The 22,731-nt window shown below is 43.5% G+C and overlaps 1 protein-coding gene across 1 annotated transcript in view; it reads right to left on the bottom strand.

Moving 5' to 3' along the window:
* LOC124595037 (facilitated trehalose transporter Tret1-like) overlaps nucleotides 1–22,731 on the bottom strand; it is a 326,026-nt gene that overhangs the window by 96,997 nt on the left and 206,298 nt on the right. Inside the window, exons 3-4 of the mRNA XM_047133599.1 lie at nucleotides 22,264–22,405; nucleotides 4,379–4,645 (exon numbers count right to left, since the gene is read on the bottom strand). Coding sequence (XP_046989555.1) covers nucleotides 4,379–4,645; nucleotides 22,264–22,405 — 409 coding nt within the window. The remainder of the gene's footprint in view (nucleotides 1–4,378; nucleotides 4,646–22,263; nucleotides 22,406–22,731) is intronic.

Below are 22,731 nucleotides of genomic sequence, written 5' to 3'. Positions count from 1 at the left end.
GTATCAAGGCCGTTATTACGGCCAGGGGTGGTTGTTCTGGGTACTGATTTCTCAGGATCTATGCACCGAAATTGCGTGAAAATGTAATCACATGTCAGTTCTAGTATAATATATTCGCCCAATGAATACCCGTTTATCATCTGCATTTCTTCTTGGTGTAGCAATTTTAATGGCCAGTAGTGCAGTTTATCTCTCCGTGATACGATGCAGTACCTGTTCATTTATTATTGGATCTATGCACTGAATTTTGATCATTGTTCCATAACATTTTAAAATCTTAGACTGTCTTTTTGGTTGCACTGTAGTCTACGTTTAGGAATGTATGAACCGATTACTAATACGCAGCGGTATGACTTTTTTAAATTACGCCCAGTATTCCTTATTCGATACTTCATTTCCTCTCCTAAAAATCTATTCAAAAATGTATCACTGTGTGTACCATTCACTGAAACACAACGCTATTAATTAAATAAACAACACTGACGTTGACGCTCCCAGTGCGGGTACTCGGGGTAATGGAACTCATCCTCGTGCTGACGTTGAGAGAGAACAAATGTAAACATAAGTAGAATGCACACCCGTCATTCCGCCAACCACCGTCAGTTAAAGAGTTGTGGGAGTAGAATCTACACCAACGAAGAGAAGGTAGAAATGCTACTCACCTACGAAGAATGTAAGTTAGCAGAACAGTAACTGCAAAACGTTTTATCATGTACGGGTACAGTAGTTTAGTCCTTTTAAATACTGTTGTGTAGAGTAGGCATACAGTAAAGGCTGTCCTTCCTACAAACTTCATCGACATAACGTTTCTGTTATTATTGTTGTTGTTGTTGAAGGTAGGCGAAATACTACGCAGGCAGTAGAACTGTACAGAGAGCGATATCGTGACAAAAACCCACGTTTCCGACGGATATTTTCTGGTCTTGTTGCGACGCTTCGGGAAATGGAAATTTTCAACCCACGATGGCTTCGACGGGTGGACCATCAGCGTCAATGGAGAGTTAACGTCTGGCGTGGGGTGCTTGGTTCTGCAATTATTGGCCCTTATTTTATCAATGGTAGTCTAAACGCCACAGCGTATGCCAACTTTCTCAAATGAATTCTTCCTCCTCTTGTGGAAGAAGTGCCGCTAAGAACCAGAATGCTTAAGTGGCATCAACGCTATGGTCAAGGTAAATGGGGCACCCTGTATATTGTCGAAAGCTTTTTTCAGGCTGACAAAGCCTATGAAAGATTTTTCTTTAGTCTTGCTTCCATTATCAAAGGCAACGTCAGAATTGCCTTTACCTTTCATAAAGCCAAACTGATCGTCATCTAACACACCCACAATTTCCTTTCCTATTTTTCTGTATGTTATTCTTGTCAGTGACTTGGATGCATGAGCTGTTAACCTGACTGCGATAATTGTCACAATTGTCAGCTCTTGCAATTTTCGAAATTGTGTGTACTCGTATGATATTTTTCCGAAAGTCAGATGAACATTCTACGCACCAACATGAACAGCAGTTTTGTTGCCACTTCCCTCAATGATTTTAGAAATTCTGATGGAATGTTATCTATCCCTTCTGCCTTATTTAATCTTAATCTATAGTTATTACTTTTTCAGTACATTTTAAGTGGACTTGACTGCACACCGCTCACAGTAATAGTTCTTTCTGATTTGATGGGGTGGATTTAAAAAGAAGGGACACATTTTGACAAACACAGTCCAGATCGCTAAGTTCACTGGCTTTCAAAACCACAAGAGGTTTTGAAGAACTCATTCTCCCATTGAAAGTATTACGAGGATAGATTCGTACACGTTTTGAGCACACTTTTCGAGACCGTTTGCCGATTCAGTTGCAAGAACTCATGTGCATGTGCGGATGTAACTGATCGAATTGCAAGGTAATTCTCGTTTTAAAGACAAATCGTTTTAAGTTAAAACAGTTCAGAATGTCTACAATGCTTTCCTTAGGTAGACTTTTGACGTCTCCATAATTAGGTCGGAAAAGTTTTACAATATTTCGATCAACATATGTGCGTGAAAGACCGTTTTAGATTATGAAAGTAAATAAATCACGATTATATGGCAACCTAAGTACGAAGCTATGTGAAATTATCTGTTTCTGTCCATAAGCCGACAGTTTGTTCAAATGGCTCTGAGCACTATGGGACTTAATATCTGAGGTCATCAGTCCCCTAAAACTTAGAAGTACTTAACCTAACTAACCTAAGGACATCACACATATCCATACTCGACGCAGGATTCGAACCTGCGACCGTAGCGGTTTCGCGGTTCCAGACTGAAGCGCCTAGGACCGCCTGGCCACAGCGGCCGGCGACAGTTTGTACCAGTGTCTCCAGTGCACCAGAATAATTAAGTAATTACTGAAAATTTGTTTTGTTTGTGATCTATGTTGCTGAGAAATGCGAAGTAGTAAACCAGGTGTGGAATGCGCTGCACTGCCCTTCAAATGCAGCGCGTTTGCCGTTTCAACTTTTTCCCCTCCTCGCGCTCATACAGTGTCGTGTTGGTGTGGGAATGTGCAGCGAGAGAAAACTTTATGGCACTCGTGTCAGGGCATGGCACCTGAACTAAAGCATTCCCTGCAGGGTAAAGAATGTCTGTATATGCTGTTAAGCCAAACTAGTAAATAAATTAATACACAACCTGTAACGGTTTATCTGCACATTAAATTCTCCCTTTGTGCATTTGCTGTGCATAACTTCCGCGTTTATGCTAGCTCACCATAACGTTGGGATCACAGATTTACTTCAAACTTTGTACATCTTTAGTAGTCCACTAAAACAACGTAATCTGCAAGTAATAAGGAGCACTACTCTGGAAATTCCGAGAAAATCGCAAGAGAAGTTTTACCCGTATGTTATGTGGCTTATGTATCTGTGCGTAGGTGCCGGACGTTAGAGTTCATGGTGGTCAAGTGATTAGCATCCGAGCTTCGTAAGAAGAACGTGTATGACGCGGTGGTTTGACTCCCGCTCAAACTTAATTATTAATCTATTTTTTTCATCTTTGGTCATATTATTTAATTTTCAAAATGTCAGTAAGATGTGTTTTCCCATGTAAAATCTGAACATTCCCTGTAGACGACGGAAAATTGCATTCATTCGATGTAGAAGATGCCATCTGAATTTATGTCTGTGTGAAAAATACCATCCTGCGACGTGTAATGCCGGTAGCCCATATGACGAGTAACTGTACATTACTCGTGTGGTGTGGCGTATTGTGACTGTGAATAACTTCATTCACATCATTATTTATGGAGGTTTGACTATGTATTTCTAAACCATTCCCTCGTTCTTGAAAATGTAATTTAAAAAAATAATACATAGTGAAGTAACATAATTATGAAATTCACTACAACTTCCTTAAAATGTTTGTGTTTTTTTCATTACATTATCTCTTGAATGTCATATAAATTAAATAATGCCACGTGGTTTGAGGTGCCTTGCCACGGTTCGCGCGGCTCCTCTCATCGGAGGTTCCAGTCTTCCCTCAGGCATGGGTGTGTATGTGGGACGACGGTTGGAATGAACTTCTTGATGCAATAATTTAACCAACAGCCGTATGATTTGTAGAAGTTTATTTTATTTTATGAACTTCTATGTGCTACCAGTTTCGGCGTTACATTGATGCCATCTTCAGGCCCCACTCGTCATAGTCGTAAAATCACTATACAGACTGAGTCTGTGTCGCCTGGCCACCAAGAGCTGTTGCAGGAAGGTTGATTCACGGATCCAGTTATATGGCTCCTTCCGTGCACAGCGATTTTACGACTATGACGAGTAGGGCCTGAAGATGGCATCGATGTAATGCCGAAACTGGTAGCACATAGAAGTTCATAAAGTAAAATAAAATTCTACAAATCATACGGCTGTTGGTAAATTATTGCATCAAGATGTTCTCTAACGGCCGGTAACTTCGCACAGATATCAATGACATAATAGACGCGTAAAACTTCTCTTGCGATTTTCTCGGAATTGCCAGAGTAGTGAACCTTACTACTTGAACATTATGTTGTCTTAATGGCCTGCTAAAGGTGTACAAAATTCGAAGTAAATCCCTGATCCCGACGTCGTGGCCTCCCCTTTGAAGTACATCCACATAAACGAGAACACAGCTCAACGCAGAGAGGACTTAGCACAAAGCAAATGAGCGCGATAAGTATCAAGTGTTCCCCTGCCACAGTCACGGTGCTTGCTTTCCTCGCCGTCGTTCTCTCTCTCTCTCTCTCTCTTTTTTTTTTGTTTGTTTTTTTTAGCCCCACGTAACAGGAAACGTCGCGTTCCGCCGTTACGTGGCCGGTGTTTAGCATATGGCTGGCAAGAAGTGGCCACTGGCAGTTCCCACAGTGCTTGCAGAGCGCCGGCGTACCTGCGTACGAGGTGAGCATGCCGCGCAGCTCCGGCTGGCTGATCTCGCCCACGTAGGTGACCACGGAGGACTCCATGAAGCCGACGCTGAGCCCCAGCACGGCGCAGGCGGCGTACAGCGCCTCGGGCCGCGCCGCCCAGTAGAAGACGAGCCAGCCGGCGAGCAGCGGCGCGTTCACCAGCAGCATCGAGCGCTTGCGGCCCAGCGTCTCGAGCAGCGCGCCCGCCACCACCGCCCCCACCGGCTGGCAGATGTACGCGATGCTGCCTGCAACACACACCGCAGCGAGGGCGCTCCTGTCACACACCTCGAGCAGCACCAGCAACCGCTTCACACGTTTTATCAAGAGCAGTTTGCAAGCCGAGAACGCGTGAGACGATAATAACATAACTCAAGGTTCCGTCGGACACAGTCTAGTGCAACCAAGGTGTATATCATATGCAATCTGGACTTTGAGCAAGCAGTAGGGGAAACCAAAGAAGAAATTGGTGAAGTTCAGGGAGAAGAAATAAAAACTGATGTTTGTTGATGACATTAGAATCCTGTCACAGACAATAAAGAACATGCAAGAGTAGTTGAATGGAATGGGCGTTGTCTTGAAGGGAGGATGAGAGTATAAGATGAACTTTAACAAGAACAAACGAGGAAAATCGAATGTATTTTAATTAAGTCAGGCCAATCTGATGGAATTGGATTAGGAAACGAGGCGATAAAAGCAATAGATGCGTTTTGCTATATGGGCAGTAAAACTAGAGAGGGTACAACATGCAGACTGGCAATGGCAAGAAAAGCATTTCTGAGGAAAGTTTTTTACATCAAATATAGCTCTATATGCTGGAAGTCGTTTCTGAAGATATGTGTGTGGAGCGTAGCATTGATGGAATTGAAACGTGGATATTTTTTTACTATCAAAACCAATCTCGATCACAATTTATTTATTACGGTGACAGGTGTCGACCACTACTGTGGTCATCTTCAAACCACTGAGTAAGAACCTTCTTCTGGTGGTAAATTACTACTAGGAGGTTCTTATATCACTAGTAGTGATTTACCACCAGAAGGAGGTTCGTACTCATTGGTCTGACTATGACCACAGTAGTGGTCGAAACCGGTCACTGTAATAAATAAATTATGTTCAAGACTGTTTGTGATAGTAAATATTTGTAACACATTGATCACTGTTCACTCCCACAATGTACTCAAAAGTAATGAAACGTTGATGACAAACAGTTCCGACAAGAAGAGAATAGTGGATTTTCAGTTGGGGTGCTACAGAAGTCTGAAGATCAGAGGGGTGTACCGTATACACTCCTGGAAATTGAAATAAGAACACCGTGAATTCATTGTCCCAGGAAGGGGAAACTTTATTGACACATTCCTGGGGTCAGATACATCACATGATCACACTGACAGAACCACAGGCACATAGACACAGGCAACAGAGCATGCACAATGTCGGCACTAGTACAGTGTATATCCACCTTTCGCAGCAATGCAGGCTGCTATTCTCCCATGGAGACGATCGTAGAGATGCTGGATGTAGTCCTGTGGAACGGCTTGCCATGCCATTTCCACCTGGCGCCTCAGTTGGACCAGCGTTCGTGCTGGACGTGCAGACCGCGTGAGACGACGCTTCATCCAGTCCCAAACATGCTCAATGGGGGACAGATCCGGAGATCTTGCTGGCCAGGGTAGTTGACTTACACCTTCTAGAGCACGTTGGGTGGCACGGGATACATGCGGACGTGCATTGTCCTGTTGGAACAGCAAGTTCCCTTGCCGGTCTAGGAATGGTAGTACGATGGGTTCGATGACGGTTTGGATGTACCGTGCACTATTCAGTGTCCCCTCGACGATCACCAGTGGCGTACGGCCAGTGTAGGAGATCGCTCCCCACACCATGATGCCGGGTGTTGGCCCTGTGTGCCTCGGTCGTATGCAGTCCTGATTGTGGCGCTCACCTGCACGGCGCCAAACACGCATACGACCATCATTGGCACCAAGGCAGAAGCGACTCTCATCGCTGAAGACGACACGTCTCCATTCGTCCCTCCATTCACGCCTGTCGCGACACCACTGGAGGCGGGCTGCACGATGTTGGGGCGTGAGCGGAAGACGGCCTAACGGTGTGCGGGACCGTAGCCCAGCTTCATGGAGACGGTTGCGAATGGTCCTCGCCGATACCCCAGGAGCAACAGTGTCCCTAATTTGCTGGGAAGTGGCGGTGCGGTCCCCTACGGCACTGCGTAGGATCCTACGGTCTTGGCGTGCATCCGTGCGTCGCTGCGGTCCGGTCCCACGTCGACGGGCACGTGCACCTTCCGCCGACCACTGGCGACAACATCGATGTACTGTGGAGACCTCACGCCCCACGTGTTGAGCAATTCTGCGGTACGTCCACCCGGTCTCCCGCATGTCCACTATACGCCCTCGCTCAAAGTCCGTCAACTGCACATACGGTTCACGTCCACGCTGTCGCGGCATGCTACCAGTGTTAAAGACTGCGATGAAGCTCCGTATGCCACGGCAAACTGGCTGACACTGACGGCGGCGGTGCCCAAATGCTGCGCAGCTAGCGCCATTCGACGGCCAACACCGCGGTTCCTGGTGTGTCCGCTGTGCCGTGCGTGTGATCATTGCTTGTACAGCCCTCTCGCAGTGTCCGGAGCAAGTATGGTGGGTCTGACACACCGGTGTCAATGTGTTCTTTTTTCCATTTCCAGGAGTGTAATTAATGAGCAGGTACTGCATAGAACTGAGGAGAAAAGAAATTCTTGGCACTGCTTGACTATAAGAAGGTGTCGTTGGGTAGGACACATCCTGAGACATCAACGCATCACCAATATAGTACTAGAGGCACATGTGGGGTAAAAGTTATAGAAGGAAACCAACAGATGACTGCAATAAGCAGATTAGGAAGAATGTAGGTTACACTATTTATTCGGAGATGGAGAGGCTTGTACAGGATAGAGTAGAGTGGAGGGGTCCATTAAACCAGTCTTCGGACTCAAGACCACAACAGCAAGAACAACATTATACCATTTCTGTCCTCGCAGTGGCATCGTCCTCATGGCTGTTAAGAACACCAGAACCAGTTTCCAGCATCAGTTGGAAGGAGGATTTGTTCAGCCTGGAGATCTTTCTATAATCAGTTTAGATTGGGTTAAGGACTAGTGACATCACCAAGAATCGAACCCATAGCTTCAGTAGGATTTTTGAACCTGTACTGCATTCAAACATTATGGAATAGCTCAAAGAAAACAATCTGTTGATACACAATCATCATGTATTCAGAAAATATATTTTTTCTGACGTTATTCACACGAAGTAATGAATGTTATTGAAAAGAATTCTCAAGTTGACTCCATATTTCTGGATTTGCAGATGTCTTCTAAAACCCGTTGCATTGGCTCTATTGAGCTCTCTTCGGTCTTTCAATACGTCTTAGCAACTCTGTCTGTCGGTGCATCTGTGATTTTGACTCTGGGTAGATGGCGGAACAGTACAGGGTTTCATTAGATAACCATAGTGATCGAAAAACAGTTCGTTAAGCATATATTCATTTGTATTTACGATGGTTTTCGCTTGATTTCTGCCGTCTGATAGCACAAAAGATTCAAATGGCGCTGAGCACTATGGGACTTAACGTCTGAGGTCATCAGTCCCCTAGAACTTAGAACTACTTAAACCTAACTAACCTAAGGACATCACACACATCCATGCTCGAGGCAGGATTCGAACCTGCGACCGTAACGGTCGCGCGGTTCCAGACTGACGCGCCTAGAACCGCTCGGCCACACTGGCCGGCTCTGATAGCACATCGTTGATGTTTTTCTGCATTGGACAATGATAATTTTTGTCTAATTTTCAGTTGTTCTGCAGCACTATGTATTTCTTATGTCTTACACAACACACTTTTTACGCACACCACTGTTTTTTGCTTGTTTTTATGCTTCGAACTGTGGTGTGCGTAAAAAGTGTGCTCTGAGAAACATAAGAAATGAATAGTGCTGCAGAACAACAAGACCAAAATTATCAGTGTTAGCCGGCCCTGGGACCGAGCGGTTCTAGGCGCTTCAGTCCGACACCGCGCTGCTGCTGCGGTAACAGGTTCGAATCCTGCCTCGGGCATGGATGTGTGTGATGTCCTTAGGCTAGTTAGGTTTAAGTAGATCTAAGTCTAGGGGACTGATGACCTCAGACGTTAAGTCCCATTGTGCTTAGAGCCATTTGAACCATTATCAGTGTCCAATGCAGAAAAACATCAGCGATGTGTTAGCAGACGACATTTCCCGATGTAAACGTAAATCAAGCGAAAATCACCCTAAGTGCAAGTCAACATATTCTTAACGAACTGTTTTCCGATCTAAAAGCAAATCTAAATGTAAATAATTACAGACCACTGATGATGCTTTACCCTCAATAAGGCGAAACGCGTCGGATAAAAAAAAAACCACACATCTTTGTAGTTGCAACGAGAGAACAAAAATATCCTCAAGAATTCTGAAGCAATTACGGACAATATGGCCACACAAATGAAGAATTTAAAGCCATAGTGGCACTTTGACGTTCAGTAGTTGTATTTTCTCAACTTACATTTTGCGTTTCACATATATATAGATATATTAATTACGTTTCTTAGTGCCTATGCTATATGTCTGTGTCCCATGCTATATTTCTGAGTTGCTTCTCCTATTTCTTTTGTCGTCTGCTAGAGAGTGTGTGTGAGCGTCTGAGTGTGATGTTTCCATATATGACGGACATTCCGAAAGTCAGTTTCGTCACTGCGTTTTAAAGAGATGGTGGTACACCAGGAGACACAAACAAACGCCGTATGAATCCATACCCGTTGCTGTTTCAACGACGGAAGGGACGTCAGTGGAAGTGGAATGACGCATGCGCAGAGCGCCAAACAAGAGGGAGTAGGAGTAGATCGGTATCCCCGAAGTTATTCCAGTACAAATCGCTATGGAGGACGGACGTGTACTGATAACGTAGTCGCCAGTGAAAGTTCACCATGTTTCCGTTATGAATGGGCACGTGGAACTAGTGTGTCCATCGTCATTAAATGCATAAAGACCGTGTATGGTGACGTCATATTTCGTCAAATGGTTGGTGACTTTCATCAACCCGTCGGGCTTTCATCTGTTCCCTGCACTGAAAGCCACACTCTCGGGATATCAGTTCCAAACCAATGCTGAGGTGGAGCAAGCTGTGCGACAATTCCTTGCATCGCAAGATACAGAGTGGTTTCTTCAAAGTGACTTCCAGCCTAGACGAATGCCTCAATGTCGGTGGCGACAGTGTCGAAAAAGAGTGTAAGGTGTATAGTTCATGATGCCATGTCGTGTTTGGTTTTGATAATAAAGTTTCCGTGTGAAAAAAAAACGAAACTTACTTTCGCAACGTCCCTCGCATCTGGTTCACGGGCACGAGTTCTTTGAATGGTAGTGGCAGTTCAGCCAACTTTTGTGAAGGACTTGCGTTCTGCTGTGCCAAAGAGACACTAGGGGACACTGGTCAGCAGGTATTTTATAGGATAGTATAGGCAACCGGAACGTATTTCCTCTGGCTACTTCCACTGCTACCTGTTGACCTCAGTTTGGTAGCGTTGAACTGCGTTGTACGCTGGGTCCTACTTAAATGATGGTCTCTGTTGTGGTCATCTCTAGTAATATAAGTTAGGGAGTTGAAGTATGTAAGATCTTAGTTGATTTCACATACTAGTGCGTTCTTTAAAATTTGACCTTAGTAAATCATACCGTAAAATTGTTTTCGGTTGAGAAGTGCTATCTAGTTTCCCAGTATTACCTTAAATCGATTCTTTGTCCTTAAGCATCTTAGCGATGGGAGAGAGCCCTGGACAATCTGTCTCTCGTTTCAGTTAGTGTGAGCCTCTTAAGTGTAAATGTATCTTATATTTCTTTATATTTTCTGTAAGCACGTATTAGAATCCGATTTGATTTCATTTCGCAAGTTTCCTGTCCCTTGTACCTTGTGAACTCTAGATTGCAAGCACGTACTTCTCATGTCGTATACTGACCCTGCCCCTCCGGTAATTCATTCTTCTCTTATTGTAACAACTTTCTGTGCTAGTTCAACTTTAATTTAGGTGAACATCTTTCGTAAATTCTGCGTTTTACACTTTTTTTTTTTTATCTGAATTAGACCAAGTGCATTCCCCTCGTGCGATGAATCCTCAGCTCAACATTATTATTTGTTCAAGTTCGTTGTTCAACCTGTATTTCAAATCGTGTGCCAATTTTCTTTATTTGTAAATGTTCCCGTGGTTTTCGTACTTCCGAAAATGAGAACATTTGTGCGAGCTGCTGACCACTCGGTTGACCGATAATTGGTCTCCAAACTCTCGTGCATGAGTTAGGTGTACGGTATTGTTCTTATGGTTTCTTCCTTCCACGTGTGGATTACTGACACGAATGTGCATGTTGTTTAACGTATCTTTGCTTTCTTACGTATCCTCCATTGTTTCCACGTGTTGAGATACGAATTAGGAAGTGATATTGTAACGAATATCAAGCAACCCTCTGAGCTTGTTTTTGTGGATCCTGTTTTTATAATCTAAATCAATGAATAAATGTTCAATAGTCTCTCAGTTGTCATACTAACGTTATTCAGTACAACCTCACACTCTGGCTCCTTCAAAGCCAGCTGATTACCAATGAAGATTTGGTTTTTTAATATTTTGTGTGTTAATCCGATGGTCTTTAATTTGAATTTAATCAAATCTGGGAGATAATCTTAACTGATTTAACTACGTTTCAACTCATAAGTTTAACTGATTGAGACTTACTCCGTACAAAAGAGCACTAGGCTTGTTTTCAGTCTGACTACAGAGTGGGATGCATAGTTGTAAGTGGGTAGGAATCATGCACGTTCCGCGCAAGTAGCTTCTAATGAAACTCACACCTGTGGAGTATTGACTCAGTTTTGCAGCTGAATTCGTGATTTCTTGTCATAAATGTCACACTTCATAGAAACCGAGGGGAAATCTAGTGAAACAGATGTAATATCTGGGTTCCTCCAATGTTCTGTTATAGGCCCTCTGCTGTTCTTATCGTTTACTGTGTAGTAGACATCTTAGCCGAGGTCGTTAACGCACGATTGTGCTGTGACGCTAGTTTCGAATGTAAGGTAGTCCGATTCATGATGATGAATGAAAATTTCGCTGCCATTATTTGGCCGGCAAGTGGAGGAGAGGTGATGGCATACGTTCGAGATTAGCAATCTTTGCGCCAATCTCGTGGATTAAATTCCAAACTTCACTACAGAGTCTCATGAAATGAGGACACGTGACACTGTTGATGGTCATCCGTCCATTGGATGGGGACTTTAAGCTCGGCGAGCCCATGGTGCTGTTCGTGTGTGGATTATGTGCCAGCACTGTACTTCCAGCCTCTCCGTACTCTCATAAACATAATCATCATCTTCATGGAACACGAACATAACACTACAATATATACACGTCTATTACAGTCGCTTACACTATAAATACGAGTAACATACGACAGGACTCGCAAATACCCACAAGGGAAAGGAGCCAATGTGCATAGAGGAAGAACATTCTTTTCGAAAGGTGGCTGAAACGACCTCCTTGGGATATCCAAGCGAACAATGTCATAAGGCATTTACATTTTCACATCAAAAGATCAAAACGAATTGCAAACCGACTAACGCTATATACCTGTATGGTGTGAAAAGTTGCGCTTGATCCTAAACAATAAAAAATCGGTTAAGTCACGGTTATTTGCTAAATCAGACATTTAATCAACTAAATACCTAGGGATTACAATGTTAGTTTAATCGTCAGCCTTCTGCAGGTTTGATGTGTGGTGTCACCGCCAGACACCACACTTGCTAGGTGGTAGCTTAAATCGGCCGCGGTCCATTTAGTACATGTCGGACCCGCGTGTCGCCACTGTGTGATCGCAGACCGAGCGCCACCACAAGGCAGGTCTCGAGATACGGAAGAGCACTCGCCCCAGTTGTACGACGACTTTGCTAGCGACTATACTGACGAAGCATCGCTCATTAGCTGAGCAGACAGTTAGAATAGCCTTCAGCTAAGTCCATAGCTACGACCTAGCAAGGCGCCATTAGCCTTACATAGTTTGATAGTTATCGTATGAAATGTCTCATCAAGAATGCTGTATTCACATGAAGGAATAAAAGTTAAGTATTCGAGGAGCTGCATACTTTTCTTATTAGCATTCACTACTTATCCTGTTCCAGAATTCACGCCCGTCTGCGTTAGATAGCGTGCATTTCGGCCTCCTCTATCTACAAGGTGTTGGCACATTTGTCAACACATCATGATGAGTCCGCCACAAAATTCCTCTCCAGTGCCAACTACTTCACTTTGGAGTACAACTTAGCCCCTAAGTGCTCAATTATTTGTTCAATATATTCCTTCCCCTACGTTCAATATATACCGTCCCCTGCAGTTTTTACCCTCTAGTTACTTGATCTCTTAACACACATTCTACCATTCTGTCCCCTTCTCTTGCCAATGATCTCCATATTCACTGAAGCGCCAAAGAAACTGGTGTAGGCATGCATATTCAAATGCAGAGATATGCAAACAGGCAGAATACGGCGCTGCAATCGGCAACGCGTATATAAGACGACAAGTTTCTAGCACAGTCGTTAGATCGGTTACTGCTGCTACAATGGCAGGTTATCAAGATTTAAGTGGTGCTGTAGTCGGCGCACGAGCGATGGACCACAGCGTCTACGAGGTAGCGATGAAGTGGGGATTTTCTCGTACGGCCATTTAACGAGTGTACGTGAATATCACGAATCCGGTAAAATATCCAATCTCCAACATCGATCCTGCAAGAACGTAACCAACGCGACTGAAGAGAATCGTTCAGTGTGACAGAAGTGCAACACTTCCGAAAAGTTGCTGCAAATTTCAATGCTGGGCCATCAACAAGTGCAAACCATTCAACGAAACATCATCGATATGGGCTATCGGAGACGAAGGCCCAGTCGTGTATCCTTGACCACTCGACACTAATCTTTACGCCTCGCCTGGGTTTAAATGGTTCAAATGGCTCTGAGCACTATGGGACGTAACATCTGTGGTCACCAGTCCCATAGAACTTAGAACTACTTAAACCTAACTAACCTAAGGACATCACACACATCCATGCCCGAGGCAGGATTCGAACCTGCGACCGTAGCAGTCGCGCGGTTCCGGACTGAGCGCATAGAACCGCTAGACCACCGCGGCCGCCTCGCCTGGGACCCATCGACACCGAAATTGGAGTGTTGATGACTGGAAACATGTTTCCTGGTCGGACGAGTCTCGTTTCAAATTGTATCGAGCTGTTGGACGTGTACGGGTATGGAGACAACCTTATGAATCTATGGACCCTGCATGTCAACAGGGAACTGTTAGAGCTGGTGGAGGCTCTATAATGGTGTGGGGCGTGTGCAGTTGGAGTCATATGGGGCCCCTGATAAGTGTAGATACGACTCCGACAGGTGACACGTACGTAAGCATTCTCTCTGATCGCCTGCATCCATTCATGTCCTTTGTGCATTCCAACGGACTTAAGCAATTCCAGTAGGACAACGCGACACTACACATGTTCAGAACTGCTACAGAGTGGCTCCAGGAACACTTTTCTGAGTTTAAACACTTCCGATGGCCACCAAACTCCCCACACATGAATATTATTGATCATATCTGGGATGCCTTGCAACGTGTTGTTCAGAAGAGATCTCCGCCCCCTCGTACTTTCAGAATTTATGGACAGCGCAGCAGAATACATGGTGTCAGTCCCCTCCAGCACTACTTCAGACGTCGTGTTGAGGCACTTCTGCGTGCTCGCGTGGGCCCTACGCGATATTAGGCAGGTGTTTCAGTTTCTTTGATTTTTTAGTGTATTTCTGTCCTCGCCGATTCTGCCGAGAATCTCATTTCTTGCCTTATCAGTCTACGCTATTTTCTGTATCCTTCTATTGCACCACATCTCAAATTCTTCGATTCTTTCCTGTTTCCATTTTCATACTGTCCAAGCTTCACTACAATACACTGATGTGCTCCAGGCGTACCTTCTCAGAGACTTGGTCCTCAAACTAAAGCCTATGTTAGATACTAGTGTACTTCTCTTGGCCAGCAAGATCCTCTTGGCTCGTGCTACCCTGTTTTTTATGTGCTTCTCGTTTCGTCCGTCATTTGTTATTTTGTTTCCAACGTAGCAGAATACCTGAAATTTTCTGTTCCGTGGTCAGCAATTTTAATTTGAAGGTTTTCACTATTCTCGTTTCTAATGTTTTTCATTACTTCCGTCTCTTTCAGTTTACTCTCAATCCATATTTTGTACTAATTAGACTGCATACTCCATTCAACAGCTGTTTTAATTCTTCTTAACTTTCGCTGAGAATACCGTGTTGTCCGTATTTTCTTTCATGTTGGATATTAATGCCACTCCTGCAACGTTCTTTCATTTTCGTCATTGCTTCTTCGATGTACGGATTGAAAAGTTGTGGCGAGAAACTGCGTCCCTGTCTTACACCGTTTTTAATTCTAGCACTTCGTTCTTGATGTCCTGTTCTCACTGTCCTCTCCTAGTTCTTGTACGTATTGTATATTACCAATAATTCCCTATATCTTACACAAATGTTTCTCAAAATTTCGAAGATCTTTCACCATATAACATTGTCGAATCCTTTTTCTAGGTCGACAGACTCTTGCCTCCATTACCAAGCGCAACGTCAGAACTGCCTCTCTGATGCCTTTGTCTTTCCTAAATTCAAACTGACGGTCATCTAACAATTCCTCTATTTTCTTTTCCACTTATTATTATTGTCAGCAGCTAGGATGCATGATACATTAAACTGATTTTGCAATAATTCTATCAATTATCTGCCATTTCTGTTTTAGCTACTGATGGCCTGATATTTTTCCTAAAGTATGATGATATGACTCAGATTCTACTCACCAACGTGAATAACCGTTTTGCTACCACAACTCTTATTGATATTAGAAATTCCAAAGTAGGTCTATTGTCGTCTACCCCTCCTACCTTACTTGGTCGCAAGTCTTCCAAAGCTTTGGCTATTACTGGATCTCCTATGTCTTCCAGATCAACTCGTATTTCTTCATCTACCACGTCCTCTCCCTGTAAAAGTCCTTCACTGTACTCTTTCCATCTATCAGCTCTCTCCTCTGTGTTTAACAGTGGAATTCCTTTTGCACTCTTTTTGTTGCAGCAGTTGCTTTTAATTTCATTGGATGTTGTTTTGACTTTCCTACGTGCTGAGTCAGTTCTTGGACTTCAGTTTTCTCACATTTTTCTTGCAGCTATTTCACTTCGACTTCCCTGTATCTCCTACTTATTTCGTTCCTAAGAGACTTAGAGTGCTCAGTTCCCGTCTTTCTCTAAACATCTTTGTACTTCCTTCTTTTGTCGATCACTTCAAGTATTTCTTCTGTTACCCATGGTTTCTTCGCTATCACCTATCTTATACACATGTTTGTCTGTCCAACTTTTGTGATTGCCTTTTTAAAGACATTGATTCCTCTTCAAGTGAACTGACCGCTGTGGTATCTACAGCCTTAGCTAAGTGCAAACACATCTCATCAGTTCTCAGTACTTCAGTGGCACACTTCTTCCCACCTTCATTTTAATGGAAGATTCCTTTAAACGCCGCTCTACTCTTTCATCATTACTAAACTGCCATCCGAGTCTGTATGCCTTACAACCCAGCATTTGATTTCAGAATCTATATCTCACCATGATGTAATCCAACTGCAATTTTCTCTTGTATTCGCATCTTTTCCAAGAATATCGGTCTCGTAAATGCGCGTATGTGAAGGTGGATGCCTAAGATCAACATAATTTGTGTACTCTTTCTGCCAGATACCGAACATGTCAGCTTTTACCGAACTCTTGTATACTTGTATCGTTGATTAAAATACTTCGTTAGCAAAAACCACCTTCATAATCTCTGAAACTTTATTGTGCTGGCTAACCACCTCCATCCCTGGGTGCTTCTTCACTATACTCTTAAAAGAGCAATTTTAGCATGTGTTAGCAAGGGCGGAACTGTGGAACTATCCTTAGATAGAATAATTACGGTAAAGTACCACTCCGCTCGGATTAAAGGCGCTCGAAGAACCTGTTACACGTAGGATTTATATTAGCACGTTGCCTTCACTAACCGGTAAGTAGTATGGTACCACAGCGCTCAAGTTACTGGACCCCGACACCGTGCGTGTTTGGAATCTAGCCCTCTCATATTTAGTTACAATGAATAAAGAGCTTCGATCCAGTAATAAAGGTAGTTAAATAAATTACAACTGTAAACCTGCTAAGTTCGAATCTCGAGAACTTTCTTTACTAAAACTCATTAGCACAATACCGAAGAGGGAGAAACTGACAAGTGTGAGTGTAGATGAGCCTTCACTTGAATAAGTCACGCTTACAAAATATTAACACGAATTATTGACGCTAAGTGATGAAAAGTGAGAGTTCGTCCATGTGAACACTAAAAGGAATCCGATAAATTTCGGTTACGCGAGAAATCACAGAACGCTAAAGATTGCCAGTTCAATTAGATACCTAGGGATTACTGTCACGAACAAGTTAAATGCAATGACCTCATGGAAAAAGTTGTGGGGAAGGCGAACGAGAAACTATGTTTTACTGGCAGAACACTTAGAAGATGCAACAAATCCACTAGAGTCTGTGTACACTACACCTGTCCGTCCACTGACAGAGTACTGCTGTGCAATATGTTATAATTACAGAGGACTTCGAGAAAGTTCAAAGAAGGGCAGCTCGTTTTGTCTTACCACGAAATATGATATGCGAGCTGAGATAGTAATCGTTAAAGCAAAGGTGTTTCCACTGCGGCGAGATCTTTTCACTAAATTTCAATCACCGGCTTCCTCCTCCAAAGGCGAAAATACTTTGTTGATACTACAAAAGGAGAAATAATCATCGTAATAAAATGAGAGCTCGCACGGAAAGATTTAAGTGTTCTTTTTTCGCGTGCGCTGTTGCAGAATGGAACGGTAGAGAAATAGTCTGAAGATGGTTCGATGAACTCGCTGCATAGATATCAGGTAGATGTAGATCTACGACTGATTGAAGTCAACCTGCGGGAATATCAACTTGAGTTCCAAACAAATGTAGGAACATGTGTTGCAATACTGATCTTATCTACCTAAGACTGAACAAAGACAATGCAGCCGGCCGCGGTGGTCTAGCGGTTCAGGCGCTCAGTCCGGAACCGCGCGACTACTACGGTCGCAGGTTCGAATCCTGCCTCGGGCATGGATGTGTGTGATGTCCTTAGGTTAGTTAGGTTTAAGTAGTTCTAAGTTCTAGGGGACTGATGACCACAGATGTTAAGTCCCATAGTGCTCAGAGCCATTTTTTGAAAGACAATGCAAATATTTAGAATTTACGATATTTAGTTGAACATTCTTTGGAATTCGGAAGGTATCAGGAATAAAATACGGGTAGCGGAACGTTACCTACAAGTTGTACAGAAACCGGACTGAAGTTGAAAGAGCTGAAGGACAAGAAAGGGAAGCAGTAGTTGAGAATGCAAGCAGACAGTGTTGCAGTCTATTCCGCCAGTATTCAGTTTGTACGTAGAGCAAGCAATAAAGGGAACCAAGGAGAAATCTGGGAACGGGATTAAACTCCAAGGAAAAGAAGTATCGGCTTACGACTCATAACGAGCAGTATTTAAATCGTGTTAAACAGTACATCAGCCATTCCCCCATCTAGTTCGAAAACCTTTTAGCGTTAGGCAGAACACCTACACGTTCCACATATGTGGGATGATTAGGAAATTACCTTCAATAACTGTGTCAGCAATACATTTTGAAACTTTCTAGTTAACGTTTGGAAACAAATTTGCCTTACCTCTACGCAACAGGTCAACGACATCCTACGAATCGTCACATTCAGTTGTCCTTTGTATTTTGTCCTCCCTGCAAACTTGCGCAACCAAATTTGAGACGGTCACGGTCGCCTCTTACCTCGTTCAGTTCGCTATTAGAGGATGACTTGCCGTTTGACACTCTCTCGCTGCTTATTTTACCGCAGGTTGTATGTGATGGTCCTGACCTCTAAAATCTCATTAAAATGAAATACTCGGCAATGGTGTGAGGTAACAATAGTCTCAGAAAGGGAGGAAGATTATCGTTGGAAGAGTCTTCGACGACAAGGTCATTGCAGATGAAGCGTAATAATAATAATAAAGAGGTGGGGGAAGGGTTTGTGCGTGTGTGTGTGTGTGGGGGGGGGGGGGGGGGGTGAGGGGTGAGAGGCCCTACAGGGATTTCAACTCGAATGCAGGTCTAGTGGCTCACTGCCATATTTAAAATGTGGCATATGTAGATTTGATCTGTTTTATGTGTGTGTTGTTAACGTCCTTTTCTGACAGTTCAACATGTGATTCGTAGTGAGCGCGTTGTGCAACAAGTTTCTGAAATCAACGTCCATCATCGACTGGCGCCGAATGTTGTTGTGGTCTTCAGTCCTGAGACTGGTTTGATGCAGCTCTCCATGCTACTCTATCCTGTGCAAGCTTCATCATCTCCCAGTACCTACTGCAGCCTACATCCTTCTGAATCTGCTTAGTGTATTCACCTCTTGGTCTCCCTCTACGGTTTTTACCCTCCATTGTGCCCTCCAATACTAAATTGGTGATCCCTTGATGCCTCAGAACATGTCCTACCAACCGATCTCTTCTTCTAGTCAAGTTATGCCACAAACTCCTCTTCTCCCCAATTCTGTTCAGTACCTCCTCATTAGTTATGTGATCTATCCATCTAACTTTCAGCATTCTTCTGTAGCACCACATTTCGAAAGCTTCTATTGTCCAAACCATTTATCGTTCATGTTTCACTTCCATACATGGCTACACTCCATACAAATACTTTCAGAAACGACTTCCTGACGCTTAAATCAATACTTGATGTTAACAAATTTCTCTTCTTCAGAAACGCTTTCCTTGCCATTGCCAGTCTACATTTTATATCCTCTCTACTTCGACCATCATCAGTTATCTTGTTCCCAAATAGCAAAACTCCTTTACTACTTTAAGTGTCTCATTTCCCAATCTAATTCCCTCATCATCACCCGACTTAATTCGACTACATTCAATTATCCTCGTTTTGCTTTTGTTGATGTTCATCTTATATCCTCCTTTCAAGACACTGTCAATTCCGTTCAACTGCTCTTCCAAGAGAATAAGAGATCAAATAATTGCGCGGGCATGTTTTTAGTTTACTAATATTTCCCGTATGATGTTAATAGCTGGGTGATCCCTCCCATCTACATCAGAAGTAATGACTAGAGGTCGATTTATAATAGGCGAATGTAAGTGACATCAACTAATTGAAGGAAGCAATTTAGGCGGCCGAAAGAGGAGAAAGTATGGAAGGGCGAATGACCAAATTGTGCAATTAAGAAGAGGAGGTCGTGAAGATTATGTTTTCGTAACTTTTGCATTACGGCGCTGTGAGTCAGGTTGTGTTTCAAGTTTGGGTCACTAAATGCGACGCAAATAAAAGAATACTTAATGCAGTCAGTAGTGTAAATTCTCACTTATAATGCTTGTAAATCAGTTTGCCGCTGCTACGCAGCCCATTCGTTCGAGGAGGTGACTGCTAGCTAAAGATGAGTGCTCGTGGACAATATTTTGTGTCCTACAATCTGAAGACGTTATGGAGAAGGTTCTGATAATAATCAGAAAGAGTGTGTCATCTCTTTCCTCCATATTAGTCAAATCTCTTTCACTCTTTTCTTCTGGCGTGGAGATGGATATTGACTTCCTTCCGTTCAATGGTCGAAGTGTCATCTCTGGTCTGTTACCTGGGAGACCGATTCGGAAATGTATGGTCACTGTCTCCTACAAAGAAAGCTCATGTAAGTCTGTATATCCCTTGTATATGTAAGCAATAATAATAATAATATTGTTAAGAATCCAGTTTATGTAAAATACGGCGTTAAGATTGGAAGTGAAAATTTAGAAGGAAGTATAGTAGTGCTCGGAGCGTTATTTATCAGTGGTGGTCACTATTTTTGCCACATCATATCCAGGTAATGGAACTTACGTTGTGCTCTCCGGTCCAAAGACTGGTCTCATCCAGCGCACCACGCCAGTCTGCCTTGTACAAACCTCTTTATCACTGCTTCAACTCCTCCAACCTACAGCCACTCAATCTTGCATACTGCAGAAGCCTCGGTTTCCACTCTACAATAGTTGCTCTCCACGCTTTCCTCCGTTGTCACATTTTCGATTTCTTTTCTCCCTAGTGCAACCCTGCGCAATTTCAATAGTTTTCTAAGCTGTCCATCTGAGCTTTAGCACTTGCTGAACAGTCTATCGCCCACACTTCGGTACAAGGCAGGTCTCCAAACAAATACATCCAGGAAAGACGTTTGAACACACAAATTTGTGTCCGATGTTAACAAATTTCGCTGTTTCAGAAGTGCTTTTCTTACTACAACCTGTCTGAATTTTATATCCTTTCCACTGCAGCCATCCTAATTTCAGTAGTCTTTTTCTGCGAAATAGCAGAACTCATGTGTCGTCTTGCCTTTAGTATTTGGAAAGAAGCTGGAACGATACAGTCACGCACAGAAGAAACTGTAAAACGAATTTCGTCGCAAAGGGAAAAGATAAAGGATAAAATTTCACACACTGACAAACGCAGCAAAACAACACGGCAGTTTCACAACCTAATAACCGACTTGCAAAGTCTTACGTGACGAGGTGGCGCATAAAAGCATGCGCTCTAGAGTAAATTCATTTGCTTTTCTCGACGACTGAGTTGTTATAAGGTATTACAACGTTTTCATTCGTTGGGAGTTTCGTGTGACACGATTGGTTGAGGATACAGTTACGCAAATGGCTCAAATGGCTCTGAGCACTATGGGACTCAACTGCTGAGGTCATTAGTCCCCTAGAACTTAGAACTAGTTAAACCTAACTAACCTAAGGACATCACAAACATCCATGCCCGAGGCAGGATTCGAACCTGCGACCGTAGCGGTCGTGCGGTTCCAGACTGCAGCGCCTTTAACCGCACGGCCACTTCAGCCGGCAGTTACGCAAATGCTATGCGCGTGTTATGTTGTATCGCAAGTATTCATTGTATTGTCGTACTGTAACCACCACGATAACGCGAAGAAAACTAACGTGACTGCAAACTCGGGCGTCAGCTGTTGATCTCCTACTTTCGGCAGTCTTCAGTCCAGTTCGCGAGAAAGAGTTTGTGAGCTGCTCGCGCACTGTGCCCTCAGTCAGTTCACGGGCCCAGCCCTGGTCTCAGCAGAGTAGAGAAGTGAGAATAAAACTGGTTCTGCCTTGGTAAACACCTGACAGTCATAGACGCACCTCACCGCCAGGCAGTAATACTTCATCAGGTAACTACTAGCTTCTTGATGTGTGCGCAGAAGCCACGTGACAAAGTGAAGATGTAATCGGAGAGACTTTTCACGCCTGCTGACAATGAAACGTGTGAACAACAGAACTGTTGCAGGAAGAACTCAAGGCAGTCGAGAAAGCGCAACGCATATTACAGTTCTCGAGCATAGAAGCAGCCAAGCCAGAAGAGGAGAGAACGCTAAAATGGAAGGAGTTGTTTCCCTGTATTTCTTTCCCTATATTTGGTAAAACAAGTGTTTCATCTCTATTTATTTGCGAAAGCGACTCAGATAGGACCATCCTAAATTTAGTCCAGAGTTCCACATTTTAGACAAGTAGGTGTGTAAATAAGAGGGACACCTTGCAATGTAATGCCATAACATTATAATTCGTGCTCTTCTGCTGAACGTCTCTCTTTGCCTGTGCTCCACTCTACAACGAAATCAGTCGCAAATATTTACCGATCCAAGACGTCTGTTCGTCGTTGAGGCGGAGTTCGCCGGCAGACGGTTCGTTCTGCAGGGCGGGTATCATGATGGTGGGGTAGGCGACCACCATACCCAGGTCGAGGAGCAGAAGGTTCTTCACCGAGCTTGCCAGAATCTGTAACAAATGTAAGAAGGTCGTCAGAAACAGAAGTACGTGTTGCGTAAATGGTTCTCGGACGAAACGTAGGAAATCGTTACGAAATACCCACATTTCATCGGCATAACTGCCAGGCGTCTGAAGATGTGCGCCGATGAAGCACTTTAGGGATTTCACAGCGATACCTGACGTTTCGCCTGAGATGTAAATAGTCTATCGGGAAAGTCTTGCGCAACAGAAGTATATAGTTATCTATCACAGATTTTTAAAGGCGAGAAAATTGCTCTAAGGCCTATGGGACTTAACATATGAGGTCATCAGTCCTCTAGACTTAAAACTACTTA

Source organism: Schistocerca americana, chromosome 2 (genome assembly GCF_021461395.2).
Source record: "Schistocerca americana isolate TAMUIC-IGC-003095 chromosome 2, iqSchAmer2.1, whole genome shotgun sequence".
NCBI classification, from domain to species: Eukaryota; Metazoa; Arthropoda; class Insecta; order Orthoptera; family Acrididae; genus Schistocerca; species Schistocerca americana.
This window is presented reverse-complemented; position numbering and strand designations above follow the sequence as displayed.